Here is a 19,926-nt window from a genome sequence, read left to right as displayed (position 1 = left end):
GAAGAACTGATTGTGGGGATGTGGTGAGGAGGACCAGGATTTGGAGAGATATCACTAGCAGTGAGATGGAGCAGAGAAAGTGTTAGCAGGTGGGAGCAGGAGAGGGCGTGAGGTGGCTGTCTGTGCTTGGAGACAGAGGATTGTATGTTGAGGAACAGTTCTGAGGAGGAGGTGAGATGGATGGAGAGGATTGAGGAAGAGATGAACATTTCCTTACTAGGTGCAGGGATTAGGGGAGTTAGCAGAAAGTGAAGGATTATAGGGGTGAAGGTGAAAACCAACAGAAACATTGTTTACAGTGATTTGCCAGTTACCTTCAGTTCCCTTCTGGTTCAATTCTGGTTTTAATTCTACATTAATCTTCACACTTCTAGGACACACTTATAGGAATCACACTGCAGACTAAAGTAATTGCAGACTTGTGCTATGCAATATATGTGCAACTAAGTGCATTCAGGTGTGAAGCAGAGAGGAGTGGTCTCTGTTCATTTTGGTCAGATAATTAAGAGTGGAACAGATGCATATAATCAAGCAGGAGTAAACAAGGTCATAAATAACTAGGTTGGGGGGAGGGGGATGGGTAAAGCTGGGGTTAGTTGAAAGACATACCAAGTGGAAGCTAGGAGTAGAGGTAAGTCTGTGTGGAAAGATGGATGATGTACTATATGCACTTCATAGACAGACAAGGCAGGAGAGCAGGCTGAATTAATTAATGTTTAGATATAACAAGCTAATACATTGCAAAAGATAAATTCCTGGCAAAGGGGTGATCAAAAAGGAAAGAGATGAAAGAATTGAGAACCTGTCTTCAGGTCAAATGTGTCCAGTTTTTGTTCTTATTTAAATTTTTGTTGCTTCCCTGGCTTTTTTTTCTCTTTTTTTTCAAAATCTGCTATATGGTTTCAAAGATATGGACATTTCTATTTACTGTTAACCCCTTCATGACCCAGCCTATTTTGACCTTAATGACCTGGCCATTTTTTGCAATTCTGACCAGTGTCCCTTTATGAGGTAATAACTCAGGAACGCTTCAACGGATCCTAGCGATTCTGAGATTGTTTTTTCATGACATATTGGGCTTCATGTTAGTGGTAAATTTAGGTCGATAATTTCTGCGTTTATTTGTGAAAAAACTGAAATTTGGCGAAAATTTCGCAAATTTCACATTTTGAATTTTTATTCTCTTAAATCAGAGAGTTATGTGACACAAAATAGTTAATAAATAACATTTCCCACATGTCTACTTTACATCAGCACAATTTTGGAAACAAAATTTTTTTTGCTAGGAAGTTATAAGGGTTAAAATTTGACCAGTGATTTCTCATTTTTACAACAAAATTTACAAAACCATTTTTTTTTAGGGACCACCTCACATTTGAAGTCAGTTTGAGGGTTCTATATGGCTGAAAATACCCAAAAGTGACACCATTCTAAAACTACACCCCTCAAGGTGCTCAAAACCACATTCAAGAAGTTTGTTAACCCTTCAGGTGTTTCACAGCAGCAGAAGCAACATGGAAGGAAAAAATGAACATTTAACTTTTTAGTCACAAAAATGATCTTTTAGCAACATTTTTTTTTTCACAAGTGTAAAAGGAGACACTGGACACGAAAGTTGTTGTCCAATCTGTCCTGAGTACGCTGATACCTCATATATGGGGGTAAACCACTGTTTGGGCGCACGGCAGGGCTCGGAAGGGAAGGAGCGCCATTTGACTTTTTGAATGAAAATTTGGCTCCAATCTTTAGCGGACACCATGTCGCGTTTGGAGAGCCCCTGTGTGCCTAAACATTGGAGCTCCCCCACAAGTGACCCCATTGTAGAAACGAGACCCCCCAAGAAACTTATCTAGATGCATAGTGAGCACTTTAAACCCTCAGGTGCTTCACAAATTGATCTGTAAAAATGAAAAAGTACTTTTTTTTCACAAAAATTTATTTTAGCCTCAATATTTTCATTTTCACATGGGCAACAGGATAAAATGGATCCTAAAATTTGTTGGGCAATTTCTCCTGAGTACGTGAATACCTCATATGTGGGGGTAAACCACTGTTTGGGCGCACGGCAAGGCTCGGAAGGGAAGGCGCGCCATTTGACTTTTTGAATGGAAAATTAGCTCCAATCATTAGCGGACACCATGTTGTGTTTGGAGAGCCCGTGTGCCTAAACATTGGAGCTCCCCCACAAGTGACCCCATTTTGGAAACTAGACCCCCCCAAGGAACCTATCTACATGCATAGTGAGCACTTTAAACCCCCAGGTGCTTCACAGAAGTTTATAACGCAGAGCCGTGAAAATAAAAAAAAAATCTTTCCTCAAAAATGATTTTTTAGCCCGGAATTTTTTATTTTCCCAAGGGTAACAGGAGAAATTGGATCCAAAATGTTGTTGTCCAGTTTGTCCTGAGTACGCTGATACCCCATATGTGGGGGTAAACCATTGTTTGGGCGCACGTTGGGACTCGGAAGGGAGGGAGCACCATTTGACTTTTCCAACGCAAGATTGGCTGAAATCAATGGTGGCGCCATGTCGCGTTTGGAGACCCCCTGATGTGCCTAAGCAGTGGAAACCCCTCAATTCTAACTCCAACACTAACCCCAACACACCCCTAACCCTAATCCCAACCCTAACCGCAACACACCCCTAACCCTAGTCTTAGCCCTAATTCCAACCCTAACCCTAAGGCTATGTGCCCACGTTGCAGATTTGTGTGTGGATTTTTCTGCACCGTTTTTTAAAAATCTGCAGGTAAAACGCACTGCGCTTTACCTGCAGATGTACAGTGGATTTCCAGTGTTTTTTGTGTGGATTTCACCTGCGGATTCCTATTATGGAGCAGGTGTAAAACGCTGCGGAATCCACACAAAGAATTGACATGCTGCGGAAAATACAACGCAGCGTTTCCGTGCTGTATTTTCCGCACAATGGGCACAGCGGATTTGGTTTTCCATAGGTTTACGTGGTACTGTAAACGTGATGGAAAACTGCTATGAATACGCAACGACCAATCCGCTGCGGATCCGCAGCCAAATCCGCACCGTGTGCACATAGCCTAATTCTAACCCTAACCCTAATTGTAACCCTAACCCTAATTGTAACCCTAACCCTAATTGCAACCCTAACCCTAATTCTAACCCTAACCCCAATTATAACCCTAATCCTAACCCTAACCCTAATTCTAGCCCTAGCCCTAAGTGCAACCCTAACCCTAAGTGCAACCCTGTTGTGAACTCTATTTTTGGGCTCCCTCTAGTGGTCACAAGCGGTACTGTGTAGTGTTGTCTTTCTGCAGGTTGCAGCATCAGCTGGTTCATTATCCTGGTTGGTTTTCTATTTAGCTCACCTGGATACTCAGTTCCTTGCCTGCTATCAATGTATTCAGTGCTCTTCAGATTCCTTGTGTCTACCTTGCTCCCAGTCTCTCCAAGACAAGCTAAGTTTTTGTTTGATCATTCTTTGATTATCAGCGTTCATTATGTTTTTAGTCCAGCTCGCTAAAATGTGATTTCCTCGCTTGCTGGTTGCTCTAGGGGACTGAGTTTCTCCCCCCACACCGTTAGTTGGTGTGGGGGTTCTTGAAATCTCAGAGTGGATATTTTGTAAGGGTTTTTTACTGACCGCATAGATTCCCTTTTCTATTTTCTGCTATCTAGTATTAGTGGGCCTCATTTGCTGAATCTGCTTTCACCCCTGTGTATGTGCCTTCCTCTTACTTCACCGTTATTATTTGTTGGGGGCTTCTATATCTTTGAGGATTATTTCTCTGGAGGCAAGAGAGGTCTTTCTTTCTCTCTAGGGGTAGTTAGTTCCTCAGGCTGGCTCGAGATGTCTAGGATTTTTAGGCACGTTCACCGGCTACTTCTAGTGTGTTTGGATAGGTTCAGATTTGCGGTCAGTCCAGTTTGCCACCTCCCTAGAGCTTGTCCTATGTTTGTTACTTAGCTGGAGTAATTTGTGATCCTCAACCACTAAGGATCATAACACAACCCTAACCCTAAGTGCAACCCTAAGTGCAACCCTAAGTGCAACCCTATCCCTAAGTGCAACCCTATCCCTAAATGCAACCCTATCCCTAAGTGCAACCCTATCCCTAAGTGCAACCCTATCCCTAAGTGCAACCCTATCCCTAAGTGCAACCCTAAGTGCAACCCTAACCCTAAGTGCAGCCCTAACCCTACCCCTAACCCTAATGAAAAAACAAAAATAAATATATTTTCTGTATTTTATGATTGTCCCTACCTATGGTGGTGATAAAGGGGGGGTTATTTACTATTTTTTTATTTTGATCGCTGTGATAGAACCTATCACAACGATCAAAATGTACAGGGAACAAATCTGCCGGCAGATTCGGCGGGCGCACTGCGCATGCGCCCGCCATTTTCCAAGATGGCGGCACCCATGCGAGAAGACCGAGGATACCGGGAGGGACATCGGGACTAGGTAAGTATGGGGGGTGCGATCGGACAGTGGAGGGGTGGAGGGGAGGACGGGGGAGGGTCGAAGGGGAGAGGAAGGCGCTTAGGACAGGATGGAGGGGTAGGGAACAATGACGGCGGCTGCAGATCGCCGCCGTCAGTCGGTGGGGGGGCCAGATCGGGTCTCCAGCCATGGCCGATGCTATTGCAGCATCGGCCATGGCTGGATTGTAATATTTCACCAATTTTCATAGATGAAATATTACAGATTGCTCTGATTGATTGGCTGTTGAAAGTGAAACAGCCAATCAGAGTGATCGTAGCCACGGGGGGGCGAAGCCACCCCCCCCCCCCGGGCTGTAGTACCACTCCCCCTGTCCTTGCAGGTCGGGTGAAATTGGAGTTAACCCTTTCACCCGGCCTGCAGGGACGCGATCATTCTGTGACACAGCATATGCGTCACAGGTCGGGAAGGGATTAAATGTTACATTTGTGTGGCCGCTGTGAAAACGCACTAAAAACCTGTGTAATCTACATATGGCTGCATCAATCAACTTTTGTTAAAACCAAATACTAGGAAGTATGAAAAACAAAATAGCTTAATTGAAAACAAGATATAGCAAAAAGAAGTAAAATGCAGTATCAATAAAGCAACATAAATGTAAAAAAATCCCTGAAAAAACCCAATGAAAAAAACAACAAATAACTTAATTTACCTAATAGGTGCAGAAATGCTACACAAAATTTGAAACATCAAATATTTGAATACAACATAAAAACTTCATACTGTCTGTGAAACACAGTGGTGGTAATATGGCTTGGGCCTGTTTGGCTGTATCTGGGACAAGTTGGATGCCAACAGTGATTCAATGAATTCTGAATTATTGCAACAAATTCTAAAATATAATGTCAGGACAGCTGTCCATGAGCTGACTCTCAAGGGGACGTAGTTCATACAGTAAGACAATGACTCAAAGCACACAAATCGTTCTCGAAAAAAGAGTGGTTAAACAATAAGAAAAGTAAAGTTTTGGAATAGCCAAGTCATAGTCCTGACTTTATTCCTATAGAAATGTTGTGGAAGGACCTGATACGTGCAGTTCATGGAAAAAGACCCACCAGCAGAACACAGTTGAAGCTGTTTTGTAGAGAGGAATAGGCTAAAATTCCTCCAAGTCAATGTGCCGGAAAGGAATTAGCCTAATGGTCAATATATATGATAGTATTTCCTTACATTTACCTAATCAACATAAGAAAGCAAGTTACCAATCAATTATAAAACACATTATATATACAAACCTGTATATTTCTTATGCCTTCTATCACAAAGTCACTGTTTATTGGAGATAAAGCGTAAAAGAGCAAAGTAAAACTCAGCAGAAGACGACCCATTTTGCAATTGAATTTTGTCTTACGGAAAGCAGCCTTTTATCGTACTGAATGAGAAAACATGTTAATAAGTAACAGCAAGGTAAATTCAGGATTTTACCCTCCTGTCAAATATACACAGAGGTATCGATCCGTATCTAACAGTATAGAGTATGTTTAGGAGAATATTAAAAATGGTAGGAGTAGAACAGGAAATTGGAAAATACAAAGAGTAGTTTACCAGACACTAAACAAGGGTGTGAACAAAGTCATCCTAGTAAACGGAAAAGTCAAATACATAGAATTAGTGATGGGCGAGAATGCTCGGGACTGCTCAGTGCTCAATCAAGCATCATTGTGCTCGAGAAGCTTGGCACTCGATCGAGTATCCGGGTACTCTCTTGCCATGCTCGATTCCTCATCCCTCATGTTCGGCACCTGGTCTTCTGCCACTAAGCATGTGGGGATTGCCTGTCAATCAGGATAATGCCGTAGCCATGTTGGCTACTGGAATTATTGTGATTGGACAGCCGCATAGCTGTAGCCAGTTGCATAGCTATATAAGACCCGAAAATGCCATCTTGGGTATAAGATGTAATGCAGGGAGAGTCGCTGCTGTAAAAGGGACAGTGTGTTCTATCGCGTTTACCTAGATGATGGTGCAAGATTAAACCAACAGCTCTATTTAGGGCTAATTCCAATCGATTCTATTATCTAATACTGCTCATAGCTGCAATTAGGGTAGGATTTGCTATTGTAGTAGGAAGACTGTATTAAAGACCCTTAGAGCAGGGTTGATTGCATATTCCATGGTGCTGCTATGTTAAACCATAAGCCCTTTCTATGGTTAATTCAAATAGATTCTATTCTTGCATAATATCGCTGATATCTGAAAATAATTTAGGGTTAGCTGGCAGAGTAGGTATTAGCGTATTAGAGACATTTCCACAGGATTGAATGCGTTATACACTCACTGGCCACTTTATTAGGTACACCTGTCCAACTTCTTGTTAACACTTAATTTCTAATCAGCCAATCACATGGCGGCAACTCAGTGCATTTAGGCATGTAGACATGGTCAAGACAATCTCCTGCAGTTCAAACCGAGCATCAGTATGGGGAAGAAAGGTGATTTGAGTGCCTTTGAACGTGGCATGGTTGTTGGTGCCAGAAGGGCTGGTCTGAGTATTTCAGAAACTGCTGATCTACTGGGATTTTCACGCACAACCATCTCTAGGGTTTACAGAGAATGGTCCGAAAAAGAAAAAAAATCCAGTGAGCGGCAGTTCTGTGGGCAGAAATGCCTTGTTGATGCCAGAGGTCAGAGGAGAATGGGCAGACTGGTTCGAGCTGATAGAAAGGCAACAGTGACTCAAATCGCCACCCGTTACAACCAAGGTAGGCCTAAGAGCATCTCTGAACGCACAGTGCGTCGAACTTTGAGGCAGATGGGCTACAGCAGCAGAAGACCACACCGGGTACCACTCCTTTCAGCTAAGAACAGGAAACTGAGGCTACAATTTGTACAAGCTCATCGAAATTGGACAGTAGAAGATTGGAAAAACGTTGCTTGGTCTGATGAGTCTCGATTTCTGCTGCGACATTCGGATGGTAGGGTCAGAATTTGGCGTAAACAACATGAAAGCATGGATCCATCCTGCCTTGTATGGAGCATCTTTGGGATGTGCAGCCGCCAAATCTGCGGCAACTGTGTGATGCCATCATGTCAATATGGACCAAAATCTCTGAGGAATGCTTCCAGCACCTTGTTGAATCTATGCCACGAAGAATTGAGGCAGTTCTGAAGGCAAAAGGGGTCCAACCCGTTACTAGCATGGTGTACCTAATAAAGTGGCCGGTGAGTGTAGATCTTCTGACTGCCACATACAAGAAAAAATCCTTAAGGGAACAACTCAAATAGATTGCATTCTATCATAATATCGCTCATATCTGAAAATAATTTAGACTGTGTGCAGAATCATTAGGCAAGTTGTATTTTAGACCATTATTTTTATTATTGATCAACAACTATGTTCTCAATCAACCCAAAAGACTCATAAATATCAAAACTTAATATTTTTGGAAGTTGGAGTGTTTTTTTTTTAGATTTAGCCATCTTAGGAGGATATCTGTTTTTGCAGGTAACTATGCGCAGAATTATTAGGCAACTTAATAAAAACCAAATATATTCCCACCTCACTTGTTTATTTTCACCCCGTAAACCAATATAACTGCACAAAATTTAGAAATAAACATTTCTGACATGCAAAAACAAAACCCCAAAAAATTAGTGACCAATATAGCCACCTTTCTTTATGATGACGCTCAGCAGCCTCCATCCATAGATTCTGTTAGTTGCTTGATCTGTTTACGACCAACATTGCGTGCAGCAGCCACCACAGCCTCCCAGACACTGCTCCGAGAGGTGGACTGTTTTCCCTCCCTGTAGATCTCACATTTTATGAGGGACCACAGGTTCTCTATGGGGTTCAGATCGGGTGAACAAGGGGGCCATGTCATTATTACACGTTTTGCGTGTGTGGGGGGGTCTTTTCCTATCCCCACCTTTATGACATTTGAAATGTCTCTGAGGTTTTGCTATTTATTACCGATTTCTGTGTTTTTCACAGTGTACCTGGGCCATACTATGGATTTTCGTGCACGTGACCAAACTTGGCGTGCACTGATTAACGATACTTTACATGATGATTCAGATGGGTATTCTGAGGGCACTGGCAAAAATGTACATGATACTGTAATTGAATTCAAGGAACTACTGAGGAAACGGACTCGCATCTGGTGGAACCACACCTTTTTAGAAAAATATATACAGAAAGACCTAATACCGAGAGGCTTGCGCATACAGGTCTTCCCGTCCTTCCCTATTCAGGACGAGGAGTTTAAAAACAAATGGGAAACACCAACTAACACATGCTCCAGAGGATTTCTTGAATTACTTAGGGATATGAACCAGGACTCCCTATTATCTCTTGAAATTGAGATTGAGGAACTACAAATCATCCTTCGAAAAGATATGACTGGTGATGCCCTTAAAAAACTTAATGAGGAGGTTGACACATTATCCCAGAAGTGGGCGCAAGATATACAGTCTACTAAATCCAAGAAATTCCAGAGAGATGTTGAGGACAAAAGATCCTCACGCGTCTATAGATGGCGCAATTTAAATGATAGGTCTAGGACAAGATTCAGAAATTCATCATTCTCTAGATCACGGTCAACATCAAGGAGATCTAACCTATCAGGAGAGGAAGACCATCAGACTTCAACACAGGGTGGCCCGTCAGGGACAACTTCATCCAATAAACGCACTACCAGACAGACCACGAAAAATAAATCTAATGTAAGCACTCCCCATTGCTCCCAGGGGGGGGTTACAGGTTCTGAATTTATCATCTTATGTATTAACAGATGCCCAATTGAGGGTTCTGTCTAAAGGCCTTTCTTTTTCACCTACTAATTCTTTTCATTTCTTTACAGCCCTAAAGGACCTGCACTTGTTCTCCCATAAACTTCTCTTGAGGAAGCTTCACGATAAACGGGCCTCTCATGAACCTATGAGTGACATTGAGAGAGAAACTCTACAGAACTTTGAGTATCTCCTTGACGAACAGGCCTCCCCTTCAGTAAGTAGATTTCCACCAAGTACTACTGCCAGATCTACTAGGTTTCCCCCCTAGTCTTTAAGTCCGGCTATTGAAATCTTCACGAGATTGGTGAGTGATGATTTCAAACAAATCTCCACCAGAAGCCAATTTGACAGTTTGACACATGCAGACCATCTTGCAATTTCACAACTTCAGGCACTCCCTTATATTGTGATCAAGCCGGCAGACAAGGGGGGGAACATAGTGGTCTGGCCCCATGATAAATACAAACGGGAGGCCTTCCATCATTTAGGAGATCGTAACACATATACTAGGTTGTCTTACAACCCTTTGACATCTTTCTCTCTCGAACTCGAACGCATTTTAGTTAATGCTGTCGAAAATGGCACCATTACTAAACAAGTACTAGATAGCCTTATTGCTAAATCTCCAAGAGTTCCCACTTTCTATTTGCTTCCCAAGATCCACAAGAAGGCCCTCGACCCCCCAGGACACCCCATTGTGTCAGGCATAGGGGGCCTATGTGACCCCATCTGCCGATTTATAGATTTTTATCTTAAACCCCTGGTGGAGACTTTACCGTCATACACACGGGACACTACGGACGCCCTGGTAAGGGTCGATGGCATTCTTGTGGATCAAGACACCTTGATGTTAACTGCTGATGTGGAAAGCCTGTATACATGCATCGAGCACTGTCATGGGATTGATGCTGCCTGCCTTTTCCTGGGGGCCTCCGACTACGACGGCCCTCTACGTGAGTTAATCCTCGAGCTGCTGCACTACACCCTTACCCACAATTTTTTTGTTTTTAAGGATTATTTTTATTGGCAGAAACGCGGCACGGCCATGGGCGCGGCCTGTGCGCCCTCGTTTGCCAATCTCTTCCTGGGTGCCTGGGAGAGATCTGTGTTTGGCGACGGGGGCCCGCAGGCCGCCTCCCAGGTGGTGCTGGCACCGATATATAGATGACGTTTTCATTTTGTGGGTCGGGACGGTGCGGCAGCTTGAGGACTTTATGGGAGCGCTGAACCAGAATTTTCTGAATATTCACCTTACATATACTTTTGACTCTAAAAAAAATTATTTTCTGGACATCACTTTTGAGGTGGACCATACTGGCCGTATTCAGACTGATGTATATCGCAAATCTACTTCAGTCAATTCTCTGATTCATGCGTCTTCTTCTCACAATCCTTCCACAATTAGGGCCGTCCCAGTTGGACAGTTCCTCCGGATGAGGCGGGTTTGCTCATCCGATGACAGGTTTGGAATATGATTTGAGGCCTAGTGCCTGCACCAGAGAATTATCCCATACAATTTGGATTATGAAATGAGGCCTGGTGACTGCAATAGAGTATTAGCTCAAAGGATTTATATTATGAAATATGGGCTGGTGCCTGCACCAGAATATTATCCCAAATGATTTGGATTATAAAATGAGGTCTGGTGCCTGCAATACTGTTTTAGCACAAATGATTAGGCTAAACTATTTTGATTATGAAATGAGTCCTGGTGCCTGCACCACAGTATTATCTCAAACCATCTGGATTATGAAATGAGGCCTGGTGCCAGAGTAACAAGGGCCAGGGAGGTAGTCGTGGCTGAGGGTGGAAGTAATAGCACTCCCTGGCCCTCCGTCACATAAACACATTATCCCTTCTGTTGTGCACTTGGTGATTCACTTACTTGCACATCAGAGTCCACGCCAGTCTGCTGGGGCTTTCTTCCTTTGAATATCACCAGACAGTCAGAGTCCATATCCAGTTCCAACAAACCAACTTTACTCAGTTCTTTACACAGCGAGTCCAATTTCGTTACAAAGGCAACACAAGATTCTCCACAGAGTACAACTTTTCCTTTCCCTGTGCTGTCCCTCACTCCTCCAGGAATATTGCAGTGTCGTACCATCTATTTCGGTACTGCAGCATCATGACTGGCCAGACCAACCTGCTTCAGGAATCCCCTGTCCGTTTTGCCCCAGACATTTAGGATCGTTCCCCAGAAGTTAGCCACTACCATCCTGAAGCTGCCCTGTATTCCGCCACTACCAAGTGACAATTATCCCATAGGCCCTGGATGTCTGGGCCTCTCTGACCTTTCCCGGCGCCTGCACACTGCAGTACCTTGCTCTGCCCTCCACAGGGTAGATAAGTATGCCTGTGCAGGAGCACGATGCCATGGAGCCTGTGATGTAAGAAGGGTGGCATCGCAGGAAGATGGGAGGCGCCACACTCGGACCTGCGATACCCATCAGACCGGACCGCCCCCCGAGTATAATAAAATATATTTTTCTGATCTTTCAGGTCGGATCGGGGGCAGATATATAGCATTATAGAATGCTGTAGATAAGCCCTGAGAAGCAGTGGCCGTATCTTATATCGGCCAAAACTGCTGACAGATTCGCTAACATCAGAAAATATAACCCTTTTATGGACCATGGGTAGTCTGCCTATACCAGGTATGGCCCAAATTATGAAACTGCAGTTACCAGTTGTAGGTTGTCAGGACATGCTGGAATTGTAGTTTTGCAACAGCAGGAGTGCTTCATCTGACTTCTACCTACACTAGATGCTACATTGAACTTGTAAACCAGGCAATATTTTCCTGAACTTGCGAAACGCTTTCTGAACAAAAGCATACAGGTAAGTCATGAACATGGAATGCAAACAGCCTGTATCTCTTTCACAAATATTTAAATACACTGAGATTTCTGGTAAAAAATTGTTTTTTTTTCTGCTTGAGAAACAAGTGTTTGCAGGGTTATAGGTCCTGAATGCAAAATCTGTAACAAGTCCGTCAATTACCATGTGCCATTTTGAGAGTTTTCTGCATCAAAAACCAGTGTTAGGGAAGAAAAATGTTACAGTAAACATGAGCGCTGTTGACACATTTTTACTTGCATTTTTTATGTGATTTTGCGTTGTCTTTTTATTACGGTATATATTCTATTAAAAGAACAAGCGGCTTCTGAGTTAAAACCACCGAACGGGGAACATGTTAAATCTTTTAATCATTTCACAGTTTCTGAACCCTGAGGAGGTTAAAATAAGTAACAAAAGACTGAACATGTGCACAGCAGTGGAGGTTTTCCACAGGAATCCATATCTTCATTCTTTTGTGAATTTTTGTATAAGCTTTTAAGTGGTTTCCGCTGCAAAAACTGCTTGAAAAAGGCATTGCGAGCACACAGCAAAAGGATAAATGATTCCTAAAGCGGCTTCCACAAGAAAACTTGTCCTTTTTGACCGCTTAAAAAAACCTCTATGTGCACATAGCCTAAGGCCGGCGTCACACTCACGTATGTAAATACGGTCCGTTTATTACGGCCGTAATACGCAGAAATGTTCCCAAAATAGTGATCCGTATGTCATCCGTAGGCAGGGTGTGTCAGCGTATCTTGCGCATGGCATCCTCCGTATGTAATCCGTATGGCATCCGTACTGCGATATTTTCTCGCAGGCTTGCAAAACCGACATCTAATGGATTTATGTGCTCAAATGTTCGTTAAAACATATATACAGTGTATATATATATATATATATATATATATATATATATATATATATATATATATATATATATATACATACATACAGTATTTATATTTAATTCAGCGCGAGATATGTGAAGAGCCGGTAATTCAATTGCCGGCTTTTCATTTCTCGTTCCCAAACCCGACATGATATGAGACATGGTTTACATACAGTAAAACATCTCATATCCCCTTTTTTTTTTGCATATTCCACACTACTAATGTTAGTAGTGTGTATGTGCAAAATTTGGGCGCTGTAGCTTGTAAAATAAAGGGTTAAATCGCGGAAAAAAATTGGCGTGGGCTCCCGCGCAATTTTCTCCACCAGAGTAAAAAAGCCAGTGACTGAGGGCAGATATTAATAGCCTAGAGAGGGTCCATGGTTATTGCCCCCCCTGGCTACAAACATCTGCCCCCAGCCACCCCAGAAAAGGCACATCAGGAAGATGTAAGGTCCTCGCAACTGATGTTGGTGTTCTATGTTATTTCTCTCTCTCTCTGTCCCCCTGATGGTATGGATAGTACAAACCCGTATGACTGGTGGCCTGAGGCTTTTTACAGGGACTCTAGCACGCCCCAGCCCCCACAAGTGGCCACCATGCCTCCTGGGTATGGGTTGGGCAACTATTATGGAATTAGCTGTCCTGCCGGTCTCTGGAGCAAAGCTTGGAGACGATACTCCCTCGGTGCTCCGGCTACCGGATCCTGCGCCTCAGAAAGGAGGCAGCCTTTTGCAGGGCAGAACTCCTTCTGGTTTCCTCTCCTTTTGCTATGACTCCGTTTCTCACCCTCTACAATACACTTCTCTTCTAATGTCTCTTTCTTAGGATGCTGCCGCACGTCGGGCAGGCGCAGCTCCGTGGCCTTCTGTCTAGGCCTCTGACAGGATCCCACCCCCGTCAGGGACCCCTCTGTCTGCAGCTCTTAGATGTTCTTCCTTCCCTCTCTATCTGCCTGACAGGTGCTGCCTGGGTGAAGCCCAGTCAGCTTCTAACTTTCTATCCAGCCCACCAGTCTTACCTAATTGTGAGGAGTGCCCTAATAGATAGGAGCGTAGCTCCCCCTGGTGGACTGGAGTGTGAAGTGTGTTGTGTGGTTTGTGATACCTGGTAAGAAGATCTCCTTTATTGCCTTCAGACGTAACATCACTCCCCCTGGTGGAAGAATGACATTACTGCAACGACCAGAACCATGTGGCGCCTCACACACGTTGTGGAAAGTCCTGCGGATTTTTCCAGACTGATTTTGGTAAATCCGCAGGTAAACCGCACTGCGGATTTATGGCTTTTTTTGCAATTTTTGTGCGGATTTCACATGCGGTTTTACACCTGTGGATTCCTATTATGGAGCAGGTGTAAACCGCTGCGGAATCCGCACAAAGAATTGACATGCTGCGGAATAAACGCAGCGTTTCCGCGCATTTTTTTCCGCCGCATGGGCACTGCAGATTTTATTTTCCATAGGTTTACATGGTACTGTAAACGCATGGAAAACTGCTGCGAATCTGCAGTGGCCAATCCGCTGTGGATCCACAGCAAAATCCGCAACGTGTGCACATACCCTTAGAATCGCATATGCTTTACCTGCAAAGTAAAACCCAGCTGTGTTCTTGCACTGTGTGTACTTATAAAAAAAAACCTCTGACTTTTGAAGCTTTTTCATTTTTTGTAAATGTGCATCATAAAAAATTGATGTAAAAAAAAAAAATCCACGTGAACATACATTCAATTAACATTGACTCAGGGATTATTTACATATTTTTTTCGCCAAAAAAAAGACTTCAAATTTGCTTCCCATTCATGTGATTGAGAAAACGAACGTATAGTGCACATATCGCATTTTTTTTCCCCTCTCTTTTTTTTAGGGTATGTTCACACAGAGTTTTTTATGTGAATTTTCCTGCCTGAAAAATCTACATCTAAAATTCACTTTAAAAAAACAAACAAAAAAAAAACCTTAACTTTTGCCGCGGTTTAGCAAGGACACTTTCTTTTTGCTTTTACGCTGTTTTGGAGCGATTTTCTATGTTTTTTTTAATGCATTTTTAATTGTAGTATCGATATGATGTGGTTTTTTCACCTATTTTCACTGTAAAAGCTTCACCAAAATAAACGCTCCAAGAAATGTTTTGCTTGTCATTTACGTGTGGAAAATGAGCCAAAGAATTGACTTTTTTTTACGACGCGTTAAAAAAATGGACTGAAGCGAAGTCACGTCATTACTGCGCTGAAGACATTGACATGATGTTATTTCTAACGGGATAAGAAAAGGAGAGGATAAAATGAGCGCTATGGGGAGGTTTGCTTTTGAAAATGATTTGGGACTTGGTGAAAGCAGATTTTAAGCTTTTTTTACTGCCATGTTCACACGTTCAGTATTTCGTCAGTTTTTTACCTCAGTATTTGTAAGCCAAAACCAGGAGTGGGTGATAAATACAGAAGTGGTGACGTGTTTCTATTATACTTTTCCTCTGATTGTTCCTCTCCTGGTTTTGGCTTACAAATACTGAGGTAAAATACTGACCAAATACTGAGCGTGTGAATGTGGCCTAAATGTAAAAAGAAGCGACATGTCAATCCTTAAGGCTAAATTCACACATTCAGTATTTGGTGAGTTTTTTTACCTCAGTATTTGTAAGGCAAAACCAGGAGTGGGACAATCAGAGGAAAAGTATAATAGAAACATATGCACCACTTCTGCATTTATCACCCATTCCTGGTTTTGGCTTACAAATACTGAGGTAAAATACTGACCAAATACTAAACGTGTGAACATGGTCTTATATGTGGATTCTGGCGCGAAACCAGGGCCAGAAAAAAACGCTTCAAAATCCCCAGAAGTCAGTATTATTGTAACTTGTTGAGGTTCTTCTGCGAGCATTATGACATGGCAAGTAACATGATATTTACACCGTGCATATAATTATTCCCATGTTTTCATCATTTAGGAGTTTCTTTGTGAAAGGCTTTTCTCCAGCACTGTGACCGCTCACCCTGCACTACTGACCGTGGCCAGGCGATGTCGCTGCGCTCTCTGCTTCTCCAGCTGTAAAGTTCCTCGCTGCTCTAGCTGCTGTTTCCCGTCTCCGTTCTCCGGTTGCTTAGTTACCGTGAAGCTGCCGGAAGTTGTGATGAGCAGTTCTGCCTGGGGACTACGGGAATGCCGTAAATCGTTAACGGGATGGAGGAGAACAGGCTGCGGGCGGGGCTGGAGAATTACAGGATCATTCGTGTGGTGGGTAAGGGGAGCTACGGGGAAGTCAGCCTGGCCGCACACCGAGCGGAGGGGAAGCAGGTAATGCGTGTGCACGGTGTCCTACTGCTGTATGGGCTGTAATGTACAGAGCGCACTGTACAGTGTCATGTACGACCTATAACACGGAGTATACTGTTACACCGCGGTACAGTCTGATCATACACTGTATATATATACCTATAACACAGAGTATACTGTTACACCACGGTACAGTCTGATCATACACTGTATATATATATATATACCTATAACACAGAGTATACTGTTACACCACGGTACAGTCTGATCATACACTGTATATATATATACCTATAACACAGAGTATACTGTTACACCGCGGTACAGTCTGATCATACACTGTATATATATACCTATAACACAGAGTATACTGTTACACCGCGGTACAGTCTGATCATACACTGTATATATATATCCATAACACAGAGTATACTGTTACACCGCGGTACAGTCTGATCATACACTGTATATATACCTATAACACAGTATACTGTTACACCGCGGTACAGTCTGATCATACACTATATATATACACCTATAACACAGAGTATACTGTTACACCACGGTACAGTCTGATCACACACTGTATATATATATATATATATATCCATAACACAGAGTATACTGTTACACCACGGTATAGTCTGATCATACACTGTATATATATACACCTATAACACAGAGTATACTGTTACACCACGGTACAGTCTGATCATACACTGTATATATATACCTATAACACAGAGTATACTGTTACACCACAGTACAGTCTGATCATACACTGTATATATATATACCTATAACACAGAGTATACTGTTACACCACGGTATAGTCTGATCATACACTATATATATATACCTATAACACAGAGTATACTGTTACACCACGGTACAGTCTGATCATACACTGTATATATATACCTATAACACAGAGTATACTGTTACACCGCGGTACAGTCTGATCATACACTGTATATATATATATATACCTATAACACAGAGTATACTGTTACACCACGGTATAGTCTGATCATACACTATATATATATACTTATAACACAGAGTATACTGTTACACCACGGTATAGTCTGATCATACACTGTATATATATATACACCTATAACACAGAGTATACTGTTACACCGCGGTACAGTCTGATCACACACTGTGTATATATATATATATATATATATATATATATATATATATATATATATATATATATATATATTATATATATATACCTATAACACAGAGTATACTGTTACACCGCGGTACAGTCTGATCACACACTGTGTATATATATATATATATATATATATATATATATATACCTATAACACAGTATACTGTTACACCACGGTACAGTCTGATCATACACTGTATATATATATATATACCTATAACACAGTATACTGTTACACCACGGTATAGTCTGATCATACACTGTATATATATATACCTATAACACAGAGTATACTGTTACACCACGGTACAGTCTGATCACACACTGTATATATATATATATATCCATAACACAGAGTATACTGTTACACCACGGTATAGTCTGATCATACACTGTATATATATATACACCTATAACACAGAGTATACTGTTACACCACGGTACAGTCTGATCATACACTGTATATATATATACACCTATAACACAGAGTATACTGTTACACCACGGTACAGTCTGATCATACACTGTATATATATACCTATAACACAGAGTATACTGTTACACCACGGTACAGTCTGATCACACACTGTATATATATATATATATACCTATAACACAGAGTATACTGTTACACCGCGGTACAGTCTGATCACACACTGTGTATATATATATATATATATATATATATATATATATATATATATACCTATAACACAGAGTATACTGTTACACCACGGTATAGTCTGATCATACACTATATATATATACCTATAACACAGAGTATACTGTTACACCACGGTATAGTCTGATCATACACTGTATATATATATACACCTATAACACAGAGTATACTGTTACACCGCGGTACAGTCTGATCACACACTGTGTATATATATATATATATATATATATATATATATATATATATATATATATATATATATATATATATATATATATATATTATATATATATACCTATAACACAGAGTATACTGTTACACCGCGGTACAGTCTGATCACACACTGTGTATATATATATATATATATATATATATATATATATATATACCTATAACACAGAGTATACTGTTACACCACGGTACAGTCTGATCATACACTGTATATATATATATATACCTATAACACAGAGTATACTGTTACACCACGGTATAGTCTGATCATACACTGTATATATATATACCTATAACACAGAGTATACTGTTACACCATGGTATAGTCTGATCACACACTGTATATATATACCTATAACACAGAGTATACTGTTACACCACGGTACAGTCTGATCATACACTGTATATATATATATATATATACCTATAACACAGAGTATACTGTTACACCACGGTACAGTCTGATCACACACTGTATATATATATATATATCCATAACACAGAGTATACTGTTACACCACGGTATAGTCTGATCATACACTGTATATATATATACACCTATAACACAGAGTATACTGTTACACCACGGTACAGTCTGATCATACACTGTATATATATATATATATATCCATAACACAGAGTATACTGTTACACTACGGTATAGTCTGATCATACACTGTATATATACACCTATAACACAGAGTATACTGTTACACCACGGTACAGTCTGATCACACACTGTATATATATATATATATATCCATAACACAGAGTATACTGTTACACCACGGTATAGTCTGATCATACACTGTATATATATACCTATAACACAGAGTATACTGTTACACCACGGTATAGTCTGATCATACACTGTATATATATATATACACCTATAACACAGAGTATACTGTTACACCACGGTACAGTCTGATCATACACTGTATATATATATATACACCTATAACACAGAGTATACTGTTACACCACGGTACAGTCTGATCATACACTGTATATATATATACACCTATAACACAGAGTATACTGTTACACCACGGTACAGTCTGATCATACACTGTATATATATATATATATCCATAACACAGAGTATACTGTTACACTACGGTATAGTCTGATCATACACTATATATACACCTATAACACAGAGTATACTGTTACACCACGGTACAGTCTGATCACACACTGTATATATATATATATATATATATCCATAACACAGAGTATACTGTTACACCACGGTATAGTCTGATCATACACTGTATATATATATACACCTATAACACAGAGTATACTGTTACACCACGGTACAGTCTGATCATACACTGTATATATATATATATATATATATATCCATAACACAGAGTATACTGTTACACCGCGGTACAGTCTGATCACACACTGTGTATATATATATATCCATAACACGGAGTATACTGTTACACCACGGTACAGTCTGATCACACACTGTATATATATATATATCCATAACACGGAGTATACTGTTACACCACGGTACAGTCTGATCACACACTGTATATATATATATATCCATAACACAGAGTATACTGTTACACCGCGGTACAGTCTGATC

At 41.2% G+C, this 19,926-nt stretch overlaps 2 protein-coding genes across 4 annotated transcripts in view; one reads left to right on the top strand and one right to left on the bottom strand.

The window, feature by feature from the left end:
* The window catches only part of LOC143787842 (inter-alpha-trypsin inhibitor heavy chain H3-like), a 107,606-nt gene extending 101,795 nt beyond the window's left edge, over positions 1–5,811 (bottom strand). The window contains exon 1 of the mRNA XM_077276943.1: positions 5,716–5,811. Coding sequence (XP_077133058.1) covers positions 5,716–5,808 — 93 coding nt within the window. The 5' untranslated portion in view covers positions 5,809–5,811. The remainder of the gene's footprint in view (positions 1–5,715) is intronic.
* A 10,221-nt stretch (positions 5,812–16,032) lies between these two features.
* Positions 16,033–19,926, top strand: part of NEK4 (NIMA related kinase 4) — a 93,360-nt gene continuing 89,466 nt past the window's right edge. The window contains exon 1 of one of the 3 annotated variants that reach the window (XM_077276944.1): positions 16,033–16,239. In XM_077276944.1, coding sequence (XP_077133059.1) covers positions 16,126–16,239 — 114 coding nt within the window. In that variant the 5' untranslated portion in view covers positions 16,033–16,125. The remainder of the gene's footprint in view (positions 16,240–19,926) is intronic. The other 2 variants (XM_077276947.1, XM_077276946.1) reach the window with 2 other exon arrangements.

Source organism: Ranitomeya variabilis, chromosome 8 (assembly GCF_051348905.1).
Source record: "Ranitomeya variabilis isolate aRanVar5 chromosome 8, aRanVar5.hap1, whole genome shotgun sequence".
NCBI classification, from domain to species: Eukaryota; Metazoa; Chordata; class Amphibia; order Anura; family Dendrobatidae; genus Ranitomeya; species Ranitomeya variabilis.
The sequence above is the reverse complement of the archived record's forward strand: the minus strand, read 5'-3'. Positions and strand labels throughout refer to the sequence as shown.